General features: G+C 43.9%; 1 protein-coding gene across 3 annotated transcripts in view; it reads left to right on the plus strand.

The window, feature by feature from the left end:
• dicer1 (dicer 1, ribonuclease type III) overlaps positions 1-14107 on the plus strand; it is a 53228-nt gene that overhangs the window by 34756 nt on the left and 4365 nt on the right. For 2 of the 3 annotated variants that reach the window (XM_078278232.1, XM_078278233.1), the window contains exons 20-26: positions 115-220; positions 1269-1444; positions 2092-2860; positions 4152-4304; positions 8077-8712; positions 10463-10718; positions 12417-12685. In XM_078278232.1, the coding sequence (XP_078134358.1) occupies positions 115-220; positions 1269-1444; positions 2092-2860; positions 4152-4304; positions 8077-8712; positions 10463-10718; positions 12417-12685 (2365 nt within the window). Of the gene's footprint in view, positions 1-114; positions 221-1268; positions 1494-2091; positions 2861-4151; positions 4305-8076; positions 8713-10462; positions 10719-12416; positions 12686-14107 lie in introns of those variants that run through there. The other variant, XM_078278234.1, reaches the window with a different exon arrangement.

A 14107-nucleotide genomic window follows, 5' to 3' on the forward strand; every position in this document is an offset into this window, starting at 1 on the left:
AAGCCAAACTTTAAAGCACGGTGTCATAAAGTCACAATGTAATGACAGCTCTTTGTACATGAATTTTATTTGGACGGCTATAAAGTCGAGGCTCTTGTTTTCCTGTGCCCTCAGACTCAACCTGTTAACCCCGCGCCACCTGAACCAGAAGGGCAAAGCCCTGCCGCTCAGCAGCGCAGAGAAGAGGAAGGCCAAGTGGGAGAGTCTGCAGAACAAGCAGGTAATGGCTGCTTCTGTGGTCACGCCGATGGCAGCACCGTCCTAAACAGCCCCCTCGTTAGGGCCACACAATTAATCGCAGTTGTATCGAAATTGCAATATGAACTAGTGCAATATCCAAATCGCAGGGGGGGCGCAATATTTGTTAATGGCAAAATATGTGTTTAACCATTCTGAATGAAGTATTGTGGTGCTGCAGAGACGTCCCGGCCTACAGATCCTGTCCTACTGACTAAAGAAAAAAATAAGTTTGTTACAGATCCTCAAATCACACTATAATCATTTTAATTTCTTTCAATGTTAATAATTTTCAATGAAAATGAGAATAATGATACAAAAACTTTAAAATTCCCTCCGATATCGTGAATCGTATCGCAATATCGGTCAGAATAATCGCAATTAGATATTTTCTTCATATAGTGCAGCCCTACCCCTCGTTCGTTCCAATGGGACCGCTGTGTTGGGCTCTGGCAAAAAAGTGCCACCTGGATTAGTCTCGCATTGCCAGACCTTCCTCCACAGCACCGCGGAGGAGGGTCCACACAGCACTCCGGGATGGGAGAAAAACGTGCTCTGGTTTATTAATCACAATCTTGTGTATGTGGATTAGTTTTAGTCACATTTTAGTCAACAAAACCAAAGACACATTAGACACGTAGACAGTCTTTCGTTGAGCATTCTTCATTTTCATCTCACACTGCCACAGCTAGAGTATATGATCCGTACAGCAGTGTGATCATTCAGATGCAGGATTCTCTTGCCGCTTCACATTAATACTGTTCACTGTCTATAAGGTGTGATTCTAAAGACACAACGGGACATTCAAATAGTAATGTTAATTTGTCCAATATCCTTTCTCTCCATACTTTTCCTTTTTGAGCCGCTTCGTCACGGTCATATCTGAACAAAAGTGACTTAGAAACTATTCAATGTAAACTGATCACGTACACTATAGCCGCTACTTGTGTGAGTGTGAATACCACTACATACACTTGTCATACATGCCGCACTGCGATAGTCCCAGTCTAAAATTGTGTTGTGTTTGTCAGATCCTGGTTCCAGAGCTGTGTGCCATCCACCCCATCCCTGCTTCCCTGTGGAGGAAAGCAGTGTGTCTGCCCAGCATCCTCTACCGCCTCCACTGCCTTCTGACCGCCGAGGAGCTCAGAGCCCAGACAGCCACTGAAGCTGGAGTGGGAGCCCAGACCCTTCCCCCTGACTTCAGGTCCCTGTTACATACACTACACAACATATGAGTTCAGTGTTTTATAAAAGTGAGTCCCTTTCAGTTATTCCATTTGCTGAATCTGAACTTTCCTTAAAGAATGGAACAATGGCCTCACGCCATTATACCCTACTGTAACACAACACTACAATTGCACACAGGTAATTCATGCGTAATCTCCCACAGTGTGAGAATGAAAGATATGAAGTGGTATGAGAGCTGGCGTGCTATTGATTTTTTCCTTACGGCACAAATTAGCCAAGCCATTCAAACCGTCGGCTCCCTCCGTGAGTTCGAAGCACGTCCGAGCCCGACCCAGGCTCACGTTGTACATGAAGGTGCCCTCCCTCCCTCCCTCCATGCTGCCAGTGTCTAGTTTTTAATAATTTTTTGATGTGTAAGTGATTTGTGTGGAGCTGGGTGAAATCAGAGTTTAGCACGTAGCCAAACTGAGCAGAGCAGCTTTGAACGGGGTAGCGGGGGGAATAAACTGTAAAGGTAAATATGGTGCAAAAAAATCTGAACTTGTAAGTTGAAAGTTGCAATGTTCACACACTGTATTCTGAATGTGAAGTCACAGAAAAGATTGTCATGATTGAGGTGTAAACCTCCAGCGTTCTAATGTATCGATGGTCTGTATGTTGCAGGTATCCGAACCTGGACTTTGGCTGGAAGAGATCCATCGACAGCAAAACGTTCATCTCCTGTCCCGACTCGTGCAGTGAGGATGGCGAGGGCGACTGCGAGCGCCAAGAGACCCTCACCCCTGACTCCGATTCCCTCACGCATCCCAGTAGTCACCACTCTTCCCTGCCCGAGCGGGGGCCCCTCGTGGCCCTCGAGCCCGGAGAAGCCACATGCACGGGGAACCTAACCAACGGCACTGCCCTCGCCACCGACTGTGACGACGACGGCCCCCAAGACGAGCACCTTCACCGACGTGACAATTGCCAACGCTCCCAGCCCAGCTCCCCTGGGCTGCCGAGTCCCGAATCAATACAAACCACTACCTCAGTTCCTGCGCAGCCCTCTCGCAGCTCGAAGAAGCCCAGCTCCAGTCCTCCACAGCCTAGCGATGAATGTACACCAGGGAGGCCCTCAGACCATGCAAATAAAGCTACCTCAGTCTGCAGCCGGGCAGCCATGGCTCCCAATGCTCCCACAGCACCTTCTCCTCCCGATCTGGACGCTGTCCCCCAGCACAGAGCCCAGACGGGAGACTCCCCCAAAAGCCTGGGGCCCAACCCGGGCCTCATCCTGCAGGCCTTGACCCTATCCAACGCCAGCGACGGTTTCAACCTGGAGCGGCTGGAGATGCTCGGAGACTCTTTCCTTAAGCATGCCATCACCACATACCTGTTCTGTACCTACCCCGACGCTCACGAGGGACGACTTAGCTACATGCGCAGCAAGAAGGTGAGACAGTTCATGACTTATCATAAGGACGATGGGGCGTCATAGGTGAAATGACGGTTGTGGTCACAGTTGACAGTTTGAAGAGATTTGATTGCTTCTATGAATGCTGAAAGTTGTAGAACCATCTCTTAAAATATTACGATGTTGGCTCTTTTGAAGTGTTTCAGCAGGTGATTACAATAGGGGTAGAAAACATTCACACAGAGATGCAATATAAGACAGGGCTGTGCAATTAATCGAAATTTGAATGTTGATTACGATTTTGGCTCCTAATGATAATGATGAATGAAAGTTATCGAGACACACACTTATTTTGTCTTGTGTAAAAAAAAAAAAGAGTTCAAACGGGAAAAGTATAAAGTGAAATTTCACAGTTCAAGGGCTTTTCACTGTTGATTTATTTAACTGTTTCACTATTTTTTAAATTCAATAAATGCAACATCTTTCCAAAAAAAAAAAACAATGAGTAACAATGTTAAATAATTGTGATTAGGCTTTTTTTTTCCATAATCGAGCAGTCCTAATATAAGACGCCATTAAATAAATGAAAATATAAAAATATATCCCATTTCAGGTTTTCAAGATGATTCCGTCAAGGTTTTTCAGGAGCTTTCGTCCTTATTTTGTGGCCTTCATCAGCGGCTGGAGTTTGCTCATCTGTCATGGAGATTCCATACTTGGGTTACATGATAACACTGAAACTGAAGCAAACTCCTTCCGCTCATGAATGCTCCAGAAACAAATATTTAAATCAATTAATGACTGAAAAACTGAGAGATTTTCAATTTACTATCTATCTACAATTGTTTTTTATCCACATGCTGAAGGCCAAGCCTTACATTTGGTGCATGTTCAGCTGACCTGCTGTGCTCTGACTAGAAGACTCACCTACACTTAAATTAGTTGAATAAGGAAAATACCAATTCAACGTTGTCGCCGTTATGAGTAACTAATGACATCATTCTTTCCAGGAGCCTTCTTAAGAAATTACAGGTCGATGCATATCCGTTTCTTTCTAGGAATTCCTTGTAAACAAAATAAAGTGTTACCTACTAGTACGGACATTGTTGTGGTACTGAATGTTGCTTCACAGATCCAAGGGGTACGCTGTTGTAACCAGATATGTAGCCACAGATTGGTTGCCACTCAGTTTTCATTAGTCTCAGTTAGTATCCAAAAAACAATCGCACTTGACTGTTGAATTAAAGCGGACTTTTCCCGTGTAACTGATGCGGGTGTGTGAAGGTTTCGTGTCTTTCGACTCATCCCTCTTTGGTCTGCCCATGTCCAGGTGAGCAACTGTAACCTGTACCGGCTCGGGAAGAAGAAAGGGCTCCCCAGCAGGATGGTGGTGTCCATCTTCGACCCCCCTGTTAACTGGCTGCCCCCTGGCTACGTGGTCAACCAGGACAAGAGCAGCACAGACAAACTGGATTCAGAGGAGGTCAGTGGGCTTCACTTAATGCAGAGCCGACACTTTAAACTCGCGGAGTGAGGACACGTTTCTTACTTCTTCAAAGGGCTGCATTAGGGTCTGGGGTTAAAATAAGAATTAGCAGAGGTGTGTGTGTAAGGGTTTGACCTAAATTGAGCTGCAAAGATTAATCGATTAGTTGTCAACTATTGAATCAATCGCCAATCGTCAATCATAATTTTTTATGAAAGATGGCAATTCTGTAAAATTCTCTTTCCAGCTTTACATTTAAGAAAGTGAATGTTAATACTTACTCGTTTGGTTTTTCTCTCTCTTCTCTGTGACATTAAACTGAAACTTGAGTTGTGGACAAAACAAGACATTTGAGGACGTCATCTTGGTCTTCTGGGCTTCTATAGACCAGACAGCTAATTGATTAATTGAGTAATTGACAGTGAAAATAGTTGTTAATTGCAGCCCTATACCTTAGATTTCAAAATGCTTGCTCTGGTGATAGTATATAAGTAGACAATGTAGTAATTGACAAGTTCATTCATGCCTTCATTTCTGTCATGGATGTTGTCAGGCCACTAGAGGGCAGGCTTCCACCTTGTCTGGCAACACACCATTTACAGTAGCCTTTGACTCTAGACTCTACTCCTACATATAATATAACGAATGTATGTGAAAGTAAAACAATATGGAATGCTACTACACTAAAATAATGATAATAGCTCTATGTAGCACTTAGGGCTGGATAATTAATCGTAATTTTATTGAAATCGCAATATGAACTAGTGCAATATCCAAATCACAGAGGGGCGCAGTAGTTGTTAAAGGCAAAATATGTGTCAAACGTTCTGAATGAAGTATTGTGATGCTGCAGAGACGTTCTGGCCTACAAATCCTATCCTACAGACTACAGAAAAAAATCTTTGTGGGGCGGCCTCTAGCTCACCCAGTAGAGCGTGCGCCCCGTGTGGGCTGAGGCCTTTGCAGCAGACCAGGTTCGAATCCGACCTGCTGCCCTTTGCTGCGTGTCATCCCCTCTCTCTCTCTCTCTCTCTCCCCCCTTTCCTGTCAATCCACTGTCACTATCAAATAAAGGGTAAAGCCCCCAAAAAATTATCTTTAAAAAAAAAATCTTTGTTTGGTACAGATTCTCGCAAAAATCACACTGTAATCATTTTCATTTGAATGGTTTTCATTGAAAATGAGAATAATGACACAAAAATGCTCATTCCCTCCAATATCGTGAATCAAATCGCAGTATCACTCAAAATAATCGCAATTAGATATTTTCCTCATATCGTGCAGCCCTAGTAGCACTTGGTACAAAAAATAGAAGCTCGAGTGCATTAAGACGAATGTAAAGCCCACTCTGACTCTGTATGTCTTCAAATGCCCCGGTTACAAGCTCAGTTAAGACAAAAGGTCAACAAATGTTTAAAACAATCAGCGTAAGGGATTCAAATAACTGTTATCAATACTGTTTAATCTGTCCCTTTTTATGGATTAATCCATTCTTCTTTGTCCCGGAAATGGTGAAAACGTTACAAAAGTCCAAGGTGATGTCTTCAACTGTCTTATCTGACCAACAGTCCAAAATATATTCGATTTACAATCGAATAAAACACGCAGAAAAGCAGCTAATTCTCAGATCGCAGATGGTGTTCGCATCGTCCTCCCGGCTCAAAACTGAAAATCACTTTTTCTAACGTTTTTTGGCTTTTTTTCAATGTTTTTGGCACTTTTATGACGTTTAACGCTTCTTTTCACTACCATGTATAAACACCACTAACACAAACTCATTACTAGAGCTACACTTATTTTTGGAATTCATGGTCAATAAACCGCATTTATAGGAAATTATACCTAATTCTCGAGTTAAAAAGCAAAAATTATGAATAGACTAATAATAAAGGAAGGATAATCACAGAATGGCATATGTCAACGTTCAGTCGAGATACCGTTCAAATGCTAAAAAAAATTCTATGAAAGTATAGATTTTTGTTGTACTCGTGAAGCGCGTTGTATGGAATGATCCGTGTTATTTTTGGGTAATCAAAATGAGGTAGTTAAAAAGAAACCCATATTTCTGATATAGATATTTAGAAAACGGGTCAAATTTGACCCCAAGACAACACAAGGGTTAAAGGGTTGTTTCAGCTCTAGTTACTAGATGACTGTTTAAACACTTGCCTCGCTCATTAAACACGTGACCCGCCCCTGTGGTGATGTAGTGCTTATTAGGGTTGCCCCCCTGGATGACGACGGTTAGTCATCGGTCAATAAACCCCCGAGTTGAATCTCAATTTATCAGTCCAATCACGTTCTCTTTCCCTTTTTTGTTTGTTTGCTGTTTCACTGTGCACAGAGCAACACAGAATAACGGCACACAAACCAAGTCTAGTCTTCTTAGAGGCCCTGGACGCTGTAATGTGGCTGATTGGACCTTTTCCAGGACTGTGTGGGTGTGGTTAGACTGAGTGATTGACATCTTCCTGAGTCCACTGTTACTGTTATTGCACGTGTTAGGGGCGGGGACAAGTGACACCTTTATCATCCTTATTGCTGTAGACCTTTTTCACGGCAGACATGTTGACATGTCATAGTAGGACACAGCACGGTGTATTCAAACCCATTCATGATGGCTGCGTTCCACTTAGGAGAGGCCCTGGTATTGTGCATGCTAACTCACTGAAATAGCTCACTGGGACACTTGATGGAACTGAGCCATTGTTAAGGTTATCAGTTTCAGCTGTGCTTTAACCAACTATGACAAGTCCAAATGTCTGCTGTGAAAAAGCTCCATTAAGAATTAGTGACCTAATAAGTTCCCACCAAAGCTCCGGCCCACCTTCAACCTGAACAGAGTCTAATCAGCCAGAATAACTATAGAACACCTGTGTGGGTGTTCAGAGGCTTTAAAATGACCTAACTACAAAACCAACTGTAATGAAGATGGGGAAGGGTGATGGAAACGGAGGTGAGCCCCACTTGTTTCAGCTACGTTTGAACCAGACGCTGACACACCGTCCTGATGCTCCTCTGATCGACTCTTGGGCCGACTGCGCCGTCAGCAGCCAATCGGGGGCCTCCCTGTGGGCTGTTGCCCTGCTGGTGGCTGTACTGTGACTGGGCAGTAGAAAACGATAAAGCGCGATATCTCTAGAAGGGCTGGAGGGTGTTTCTTTAAGTTTGCCACAAATGCCCACTTGGGCTCAAAGATGAGGATTATAATTCGGTGATGAAAGGTCACTGGGATCGCCCATTTTTGGCCATAACTCAAGAATGAATACACAAATTATAACAAAATTTCACTCAAATGTCTAATAGGATAAAATGATGAAGTGATGACATTTTGGGTCAAAAAAGTCAACTTCGCTGCGACATCATGTTGTTCTGCAAAAACACTTTCCTGGCCGTTATTCAGTGCCTTTTGTAGTTTAGGAATAATTGGATTTCTGTGTTCCTGTAAACGAGTATGTATTCACAACTTTTATATTATAACTTAATTATTATTAGGACCATTCTTAAACACAACCAAAGAGAGACTTGTCTTTAAGTCATGACAGTTCGAACCTCGCACACCGCAAAGTCCTGTTGAGACTCTGAGTTTTACTTGTCATTTTTACCACGTTAGGCAACTCATGTTGGAACTCCTACATCAGAAAGGTTAATTTAAATGGAGACGCCTAAATACCTAAAAATGACTCTTGAGCTCAGTACTTAATCATGACTACTTATTTTTAATTCCCTTCTAACTCTGCTTTCCTTCATTTTTTCGTCCATCGTCCAGGCCAGAGAGGAGCTTCTGGCCAACGGGCAGTCTGGAAATGACTCTGATGAGGACGACGAGGAGGGTGAGGAGGTGGATGACGACAGTGAGCTAATGCTGAAGGAAGAGCCAAAGGATGAAGTCAACATGGAGGACGATCTGGAGTATTACAAGGAGCACATAAAGTTCATAGACAACATGTTGTTGGGATCCGGTGCGTTTGGTAAGAAGATCTCCCTGAGCGGCTTCCCACCCTCTCTCACCCCGGCCACGGCTTCCTCCCCCGCCATGGAGTCTCCATACGAGTGGAAGGCCCCCAAGAAGCCACCCCATCCCACCGCCGCCCACTACCCCGCGGAGCCGGCACCCAGCGGGCCCTCTGCCGAGGAGTTTGACTACAGCTCGTGGGACGCCATGTGCTACCTGGATCCCAGCAAGGCCGGGGAGGAGGACGACTTCGTGGTGGGCTTTTGGAATCCGTCTGAGGAAAATTGCGGCGCAGAGCTCGGCAAGCAGTCGATCTCCTACGACCTGCACACGGAGCAGTGCATCGCTGACAAGAGCATTGCAGACTGCGTGGAGGCCCTGCTGGGCTGCTACTTGACCAGCTGTGGAGAGAGAGCGGCCCAGATGTTTCTCTGCTCGCTGGGCCTCAAGGTGAGCACGGACCTCCCACACTGTTCATTCTCAATATTGCAAGATTCAGCAATGATACATTGGGTCTAGGGTTGGGTAGTGTTCTTCTTCTGATAAGATAGATAGATAGACTTTATTAATCCCACACTGGGGAAATTCCTGTGCTACAGCAGCTCCTATTTTACACACATCAGAATAACACAAATGCACATTAAGTAGACATAGGAGAAAAAATATACATAAATGATAAGAAATAGAAAAACTAGAATTAGTAATAATTAAGGCTGAGCAATTTTATCGATTCTGCGATATAAATCGATATTTTCTTTCCCAAGAAAGTATCGATTTTTAATCCGCGAGTATCGATACATAAGTCCCATTCAAATCCCCCGTGTTTCCCCCCGTTCGCGTTGCAGGGCAGTCGGGACTCACCCGGAAATGGCGAGCGCATGAGCCTCTCAAAATCTGACGAAAACCTTTTAAACTGACCTTTGTCGATCTGAAATGAAGACAGATTCAGCAACTGTTAAGCTATTTCTCGCTTAAAATGTTTTCAGAAACACTTTTCGGTGAACTATTTTAGTACAATATGAGATCATATTCTGAACAAGCCGCCATGGCAGTCTGGCTGTGAATTTCCGGTGTGTTCTGAGGAGAAGCCATGGTGCTATGTTTACTTACCTGGTGGCTAGACTGGCTACCTCATATGTTCAGTGTCAAGCTAAAAAAGCTGTCAAAGAAACTGTTCAGAACAGGCCACTTGCTGCACTTTTTAACTCTCCGTTGTTAATTGCAATACTTCAAAGGCTTGTAAGCTTTCAGTAAATGGAACTAATTTTTTAACACATCTTTTGATTCATTTTGTCCAGCATTTGCAAGCTGTAGACTCTCTGTCCAGTCAGAGCCATGTATTGTGTAATTGATTTTTTTAGTTTTCAGTTCAATTAATTAAATCCAAGTAAATGGAACACTCACAAGATGTCACCAAAATCACTGTCCCCTTTAAATCTTTCAGAAAATAACACAAGTGTATCGAATTATATCGAATCGTATCGTTGGCTAAATATCGTGATACATATTGTATCGTGAGCTAAATATCGTGATACATATCGTATCGTGAGCTAAATATCGTGATACATATCGTATCGTGAGATTAGTGTATCGCTACAGCCCTAGTAATAATAGTAGTAAAACAAAAATATTTACACAATAAGGTGCAGATCAATAGAAATGACATATTGCACAGTTGGAGGTGACACAGAGTAATTAATAAATGAATAAATATGCATAGTGCAGAATATTGTCCAGTGATGGATCATATTGCAGAAACAGCTAGCCGTGCTACATTGTGATGTTGCATTAAAGAGTCTGACTGCTGCTGGAATGAAGGAAACGTGATGGTTAAAATACTACCAACAATTTCTATTACCGTCAAATCCATGATTATTGCCGTTTACAGAAAGCACTGTCAGCACAGCTTTCCTGGCTTGTCTAGTCTAATTCCTTAGTCTAAACATTAGGTTGTCGACCTTCTAAAGTGTAGCTAGTTCATGGGTGCTGAGTCATGAAGTTTACTGAGCGAGAGAGAGAGAGAGCGGGCTTTTTAATATGACTGACAAAAAGCAAAGTGCCTGCTTGACATTGTTGGGAAGAAAGGTTCACAGCTGTGGCCTGGACAGCAAGGCCCTGCATGACAAGATAAGATTTTACCAAGCAGCGATCAGGCTCATAGGGTATTATAGGTATGTCATTTTTTTTTTATGACAACAAGGTGTTACCGTTGGAGAGAGGGGCCCTGACAGGAGCAGTGGTGCAGAGCTGTCGGATCACCACCATCGACCTGTGCTACGGCTGGCTGAAGATCCCACCGCGCTGCCTGCTGGACCATCCGGACGCAGAGCGAACGCTCAACCACCTCATCTCTGGCTTCGAGAACTTTGAAAAAAAGATCAACTACACTTTTCAGAACAAGGCTTACCTTCTGCAAGCCTTCACCCACGCTTCCTACCATTACAACACCATCACAGGTCAGACTTCACCTCACAGCATCCAGATACTTTTGGTATTGTTTACTCTACAGTTTCAGTAGTATTTACAGTAGGGTTTAGAATATTGTGTTTGGGTATCATCTGGGGGAAAATATATTATTATTATTTTCTTTTTTTGATTGTTTAAAACTGTTGCTGGCACTGGATGTTGAGACATTGAGACATGTATGTTTATATAGATTAAATATGAATGAATGTAGAAGTGGCCAGAAACTGGGTAACACTGCTCAGCTCTGCACAGGTGTCTCTATTAGAAGGGCTGAATGATATAATCAAATTCAAATTAATATGACAATGTAATCAAACACAATTATTAAATCGCCAAAGCAGCTGTTTTTTTTTTTTAAATTTTATGCTATACAATCTAACCAACCAGAGGGTCGGAAACACCTGTCCATGAATATATGCTGCAGCTCATCAAAATCATAGAATGGGAATTCAATTTATAGAAACCAAGGTGATGAGATTGGAATATCATGGCAGAATAACGCGCTCAGTAGTGCTGAGGGGAAACTGCAGAACTGTCTTGGGGCTGATCTCTACAAGTGACAGCTTTTTAGATTGCGCTTGATCTCAGGGTTTCCGCGGGGTCTTAAAAAGTCTAAAGGTGTCAACCCACAAGTTGGGCTGATCCATCTCCCCAAATTGGTCAAAGTGCCTCGGAACACACCAAAGCGACGAGACGTAATACGTCTCCATAACAGCAGTTATGATTACGCTAATCTGTATTGTCGCCCAAGAAATGAAAACCGGCAGCTGATTGGACGAACGCGCCACGCGGGTCTGGTTTCTCCGGAAATTCAAAGACAGACTGTCATGGCCACTTGTTCAGATTATGATCTCGTACAGTATTAAAATAGTTCACCGAAACGCGTTTCTGAAAACATTTTAAGCGAGAAATAGGCCGTGCAGTTGCTGAATCTGTCTTCATTTCAGATCAACAAAGGTCAGTTTAAAAGATTTTCGTCAGACTTTGAGAGACTCTAGTCACGCTCATCCCGCTCCCCATTTCCGGGTTAGTACTCTACCAATCAGATGGGTCATTTGAGTCTGACTGCCAGCAGTGCCTGATTATACATGTCAAATCGACCAAAATGAAGGACAACGGCAGGGACCACACCGAACCGACTCGAGTCACCGACCTCGCCAGACTGTCCAACAGCCGATTATCGGCCCGGTGTGTCCAGGCCTTTTAAGAAGTCTAAAATTCCCAAATCAAAATTTTAGGCCTTAAAACGTCTTTAATTAAGTATTGTGTTGTAGGTCTTCAATAATTTTAAACAGGTCTTAATATCCCTACCTCTAATGTTCATTGAACTGTCCCCGCAGCGCTTTACAATGTTCTTTAATAATTCTGTGGTGTTGTAGTTCTTTCTGTCTCTAGTCCAGTTATAATCCGCTGTATTAAGACTACAAATGAGACCAACACGCAACTTATATTGCAGCCAATCTAGACACCACGTCCTATGAAGCCAATAAGGAAATCAGGGAATTGTTTCAGCCATTGTTTGTTTGACATCTGACTTTTTATTTTTTTTATGTTGCGATATAGCTCTTAAATTTCATTCCTAATGGTCTTAAAAAGTCTTAAATTTGACTTGGTGAAACCTGCAGAAACCCTGGATCGGTTGTTAGTGCTCGGATGTGCTCTGACTGTTTATTGTCCGTCCTCTTCAGATTGTTACCAGCGGCTGGAGTTCCTCGGCGATGCAATTCTAGACTACCTCATAACAAAGCACCTTTATGAAGACCCTCGGCAGCACTCTCCCGGCGTGCTGACCGACCTGCGCTCGGCCCTCGTCAACAACACCATCTTTGCCTCTCTGGCCGTCAAGTACGACTACCACAAGTACTTCAAGGCCATCTCGCCCGAGCTTTTCCACGTCATCGACGACTTTGTGCAGTTTCAGCTGGAGAAGAACGAGATGCAAGGCATGGACTCCGAAGTGAGTCCTGTTTCTACAACAACACACAGCAAGCACCCGTACCCAACAACAAAGCCCTATAGGAAGAAACCTAATCTTTGCTGTTGTAGGTTCCCCCCTAAATAATAGTCAGTATTAAAAAAAGATCTGCCTGAATAACAAGGCTGTCAGCTTCTATGAATCTGTTTCATATTGCAATGATTTCAGCGCTGAAGAGAAAATGCAGTTGGATTTAATTTGCCTGGAAATGGCTATCTTGGCACCAGATCCCCTCTCATTCTACTGGAGAGGTATACTTCTATGCCTTAGGGACAGCAGGCACATACACAAACCTACCGAAAATACAGCTGAAAGAAATAAAGACGTGCTGCAGTAATATGGCACTATTCTGCTCACTATTCATCAAGCAGACTAACAATAACACGATGAAGCTGCTAACGTAGCAACTCCTACAGGTAGTGTCAGTACATTAGCAGTCAGTGGAGAATGTCTAAAGGCTTATATTTAATACTAAAAAGTCTAAAGATCAACACTCTGGCATGTTGTCAATTTACTCACCAATTAATGTTAATTAGCGACAGCTGACACGATCTGCCGCCGTTGACATTTGTCGTTTTAACTAGACAGAGTGACGTTACGTCCCGGCTGAGAAGCTAGCCTGGTTGACACCAGACCCTTCTCAGTTGTAACTGAGAGTGGGTCTGGGGAAGGTTCATCCACAGCCCATTTCCAAAGGGCTGTCACCAACGCACGCCACTCAAATGCCTCTGGGTGCAATTGGATAGACCTAAAACCAATCAGAGTGATGAAGGAGATGACGAAGCCTAACCCCCAATATTTCCACCGGCTGTGGAACGTCTGCGTAGTCATTAGGTTTCCATTAAAGTCAATGTGTGTATTTCCACTGACTGCAGGACGTCTGCGTCCCTACTCAGTCCCAGCTCCGGTGGTCCGCAGCCCTCCGGAGCAGATACGCAGAGCTTCTATTATTGCCGGACGCCGGAGAGCTCCGCAGCAATTCAGCACAGGGCAGATTTTGCGGGACAGGAAGTCGAGCACAGACGCAAAATAAAACATCCGGTTAATTTTCAAAATAAAATACACCGTGCTCACGGCGGATCATATTTCCCTGCACTACACCTTGAAAACACAGCACAGAGTTGTTTCCCCTCTACTCCTCTGGATGGAAACAAACTGTTGTTGGTTTTGTGGTTCTATTCTACCTGAATTCGCGAGATCTCGTGGGTCCTCGTGACTACAGCTGTCAGTCATGGCCGCAGCCGTGCCGCAACAAATCCGGACCTGGTGGGTATTGACAGACGGCGGAGCACGCAGCCGACACGCAGCGGAGCCGGTCCGCAGACGGTTCCGCATTCGGTGGAAATCCAGCGTCATGTTCAACGTCGCTGCGCTATCGTCATCGTGTAAAGCCCGCCTCAGCGG

This window comes from Sander vitreus, chromosome 20, assembly GCF_031162955.1.
Source record: "Sander vitreus isolate 19-12246 chromosome 20, sanVit1, whole genome shotgun sequence".
Classification (NCBI taxonomy): Eukaryota; Metazoa; Chordata; class Actinopteri; order Perciformes; family Percidae; genus Sander; species Sander vitreus.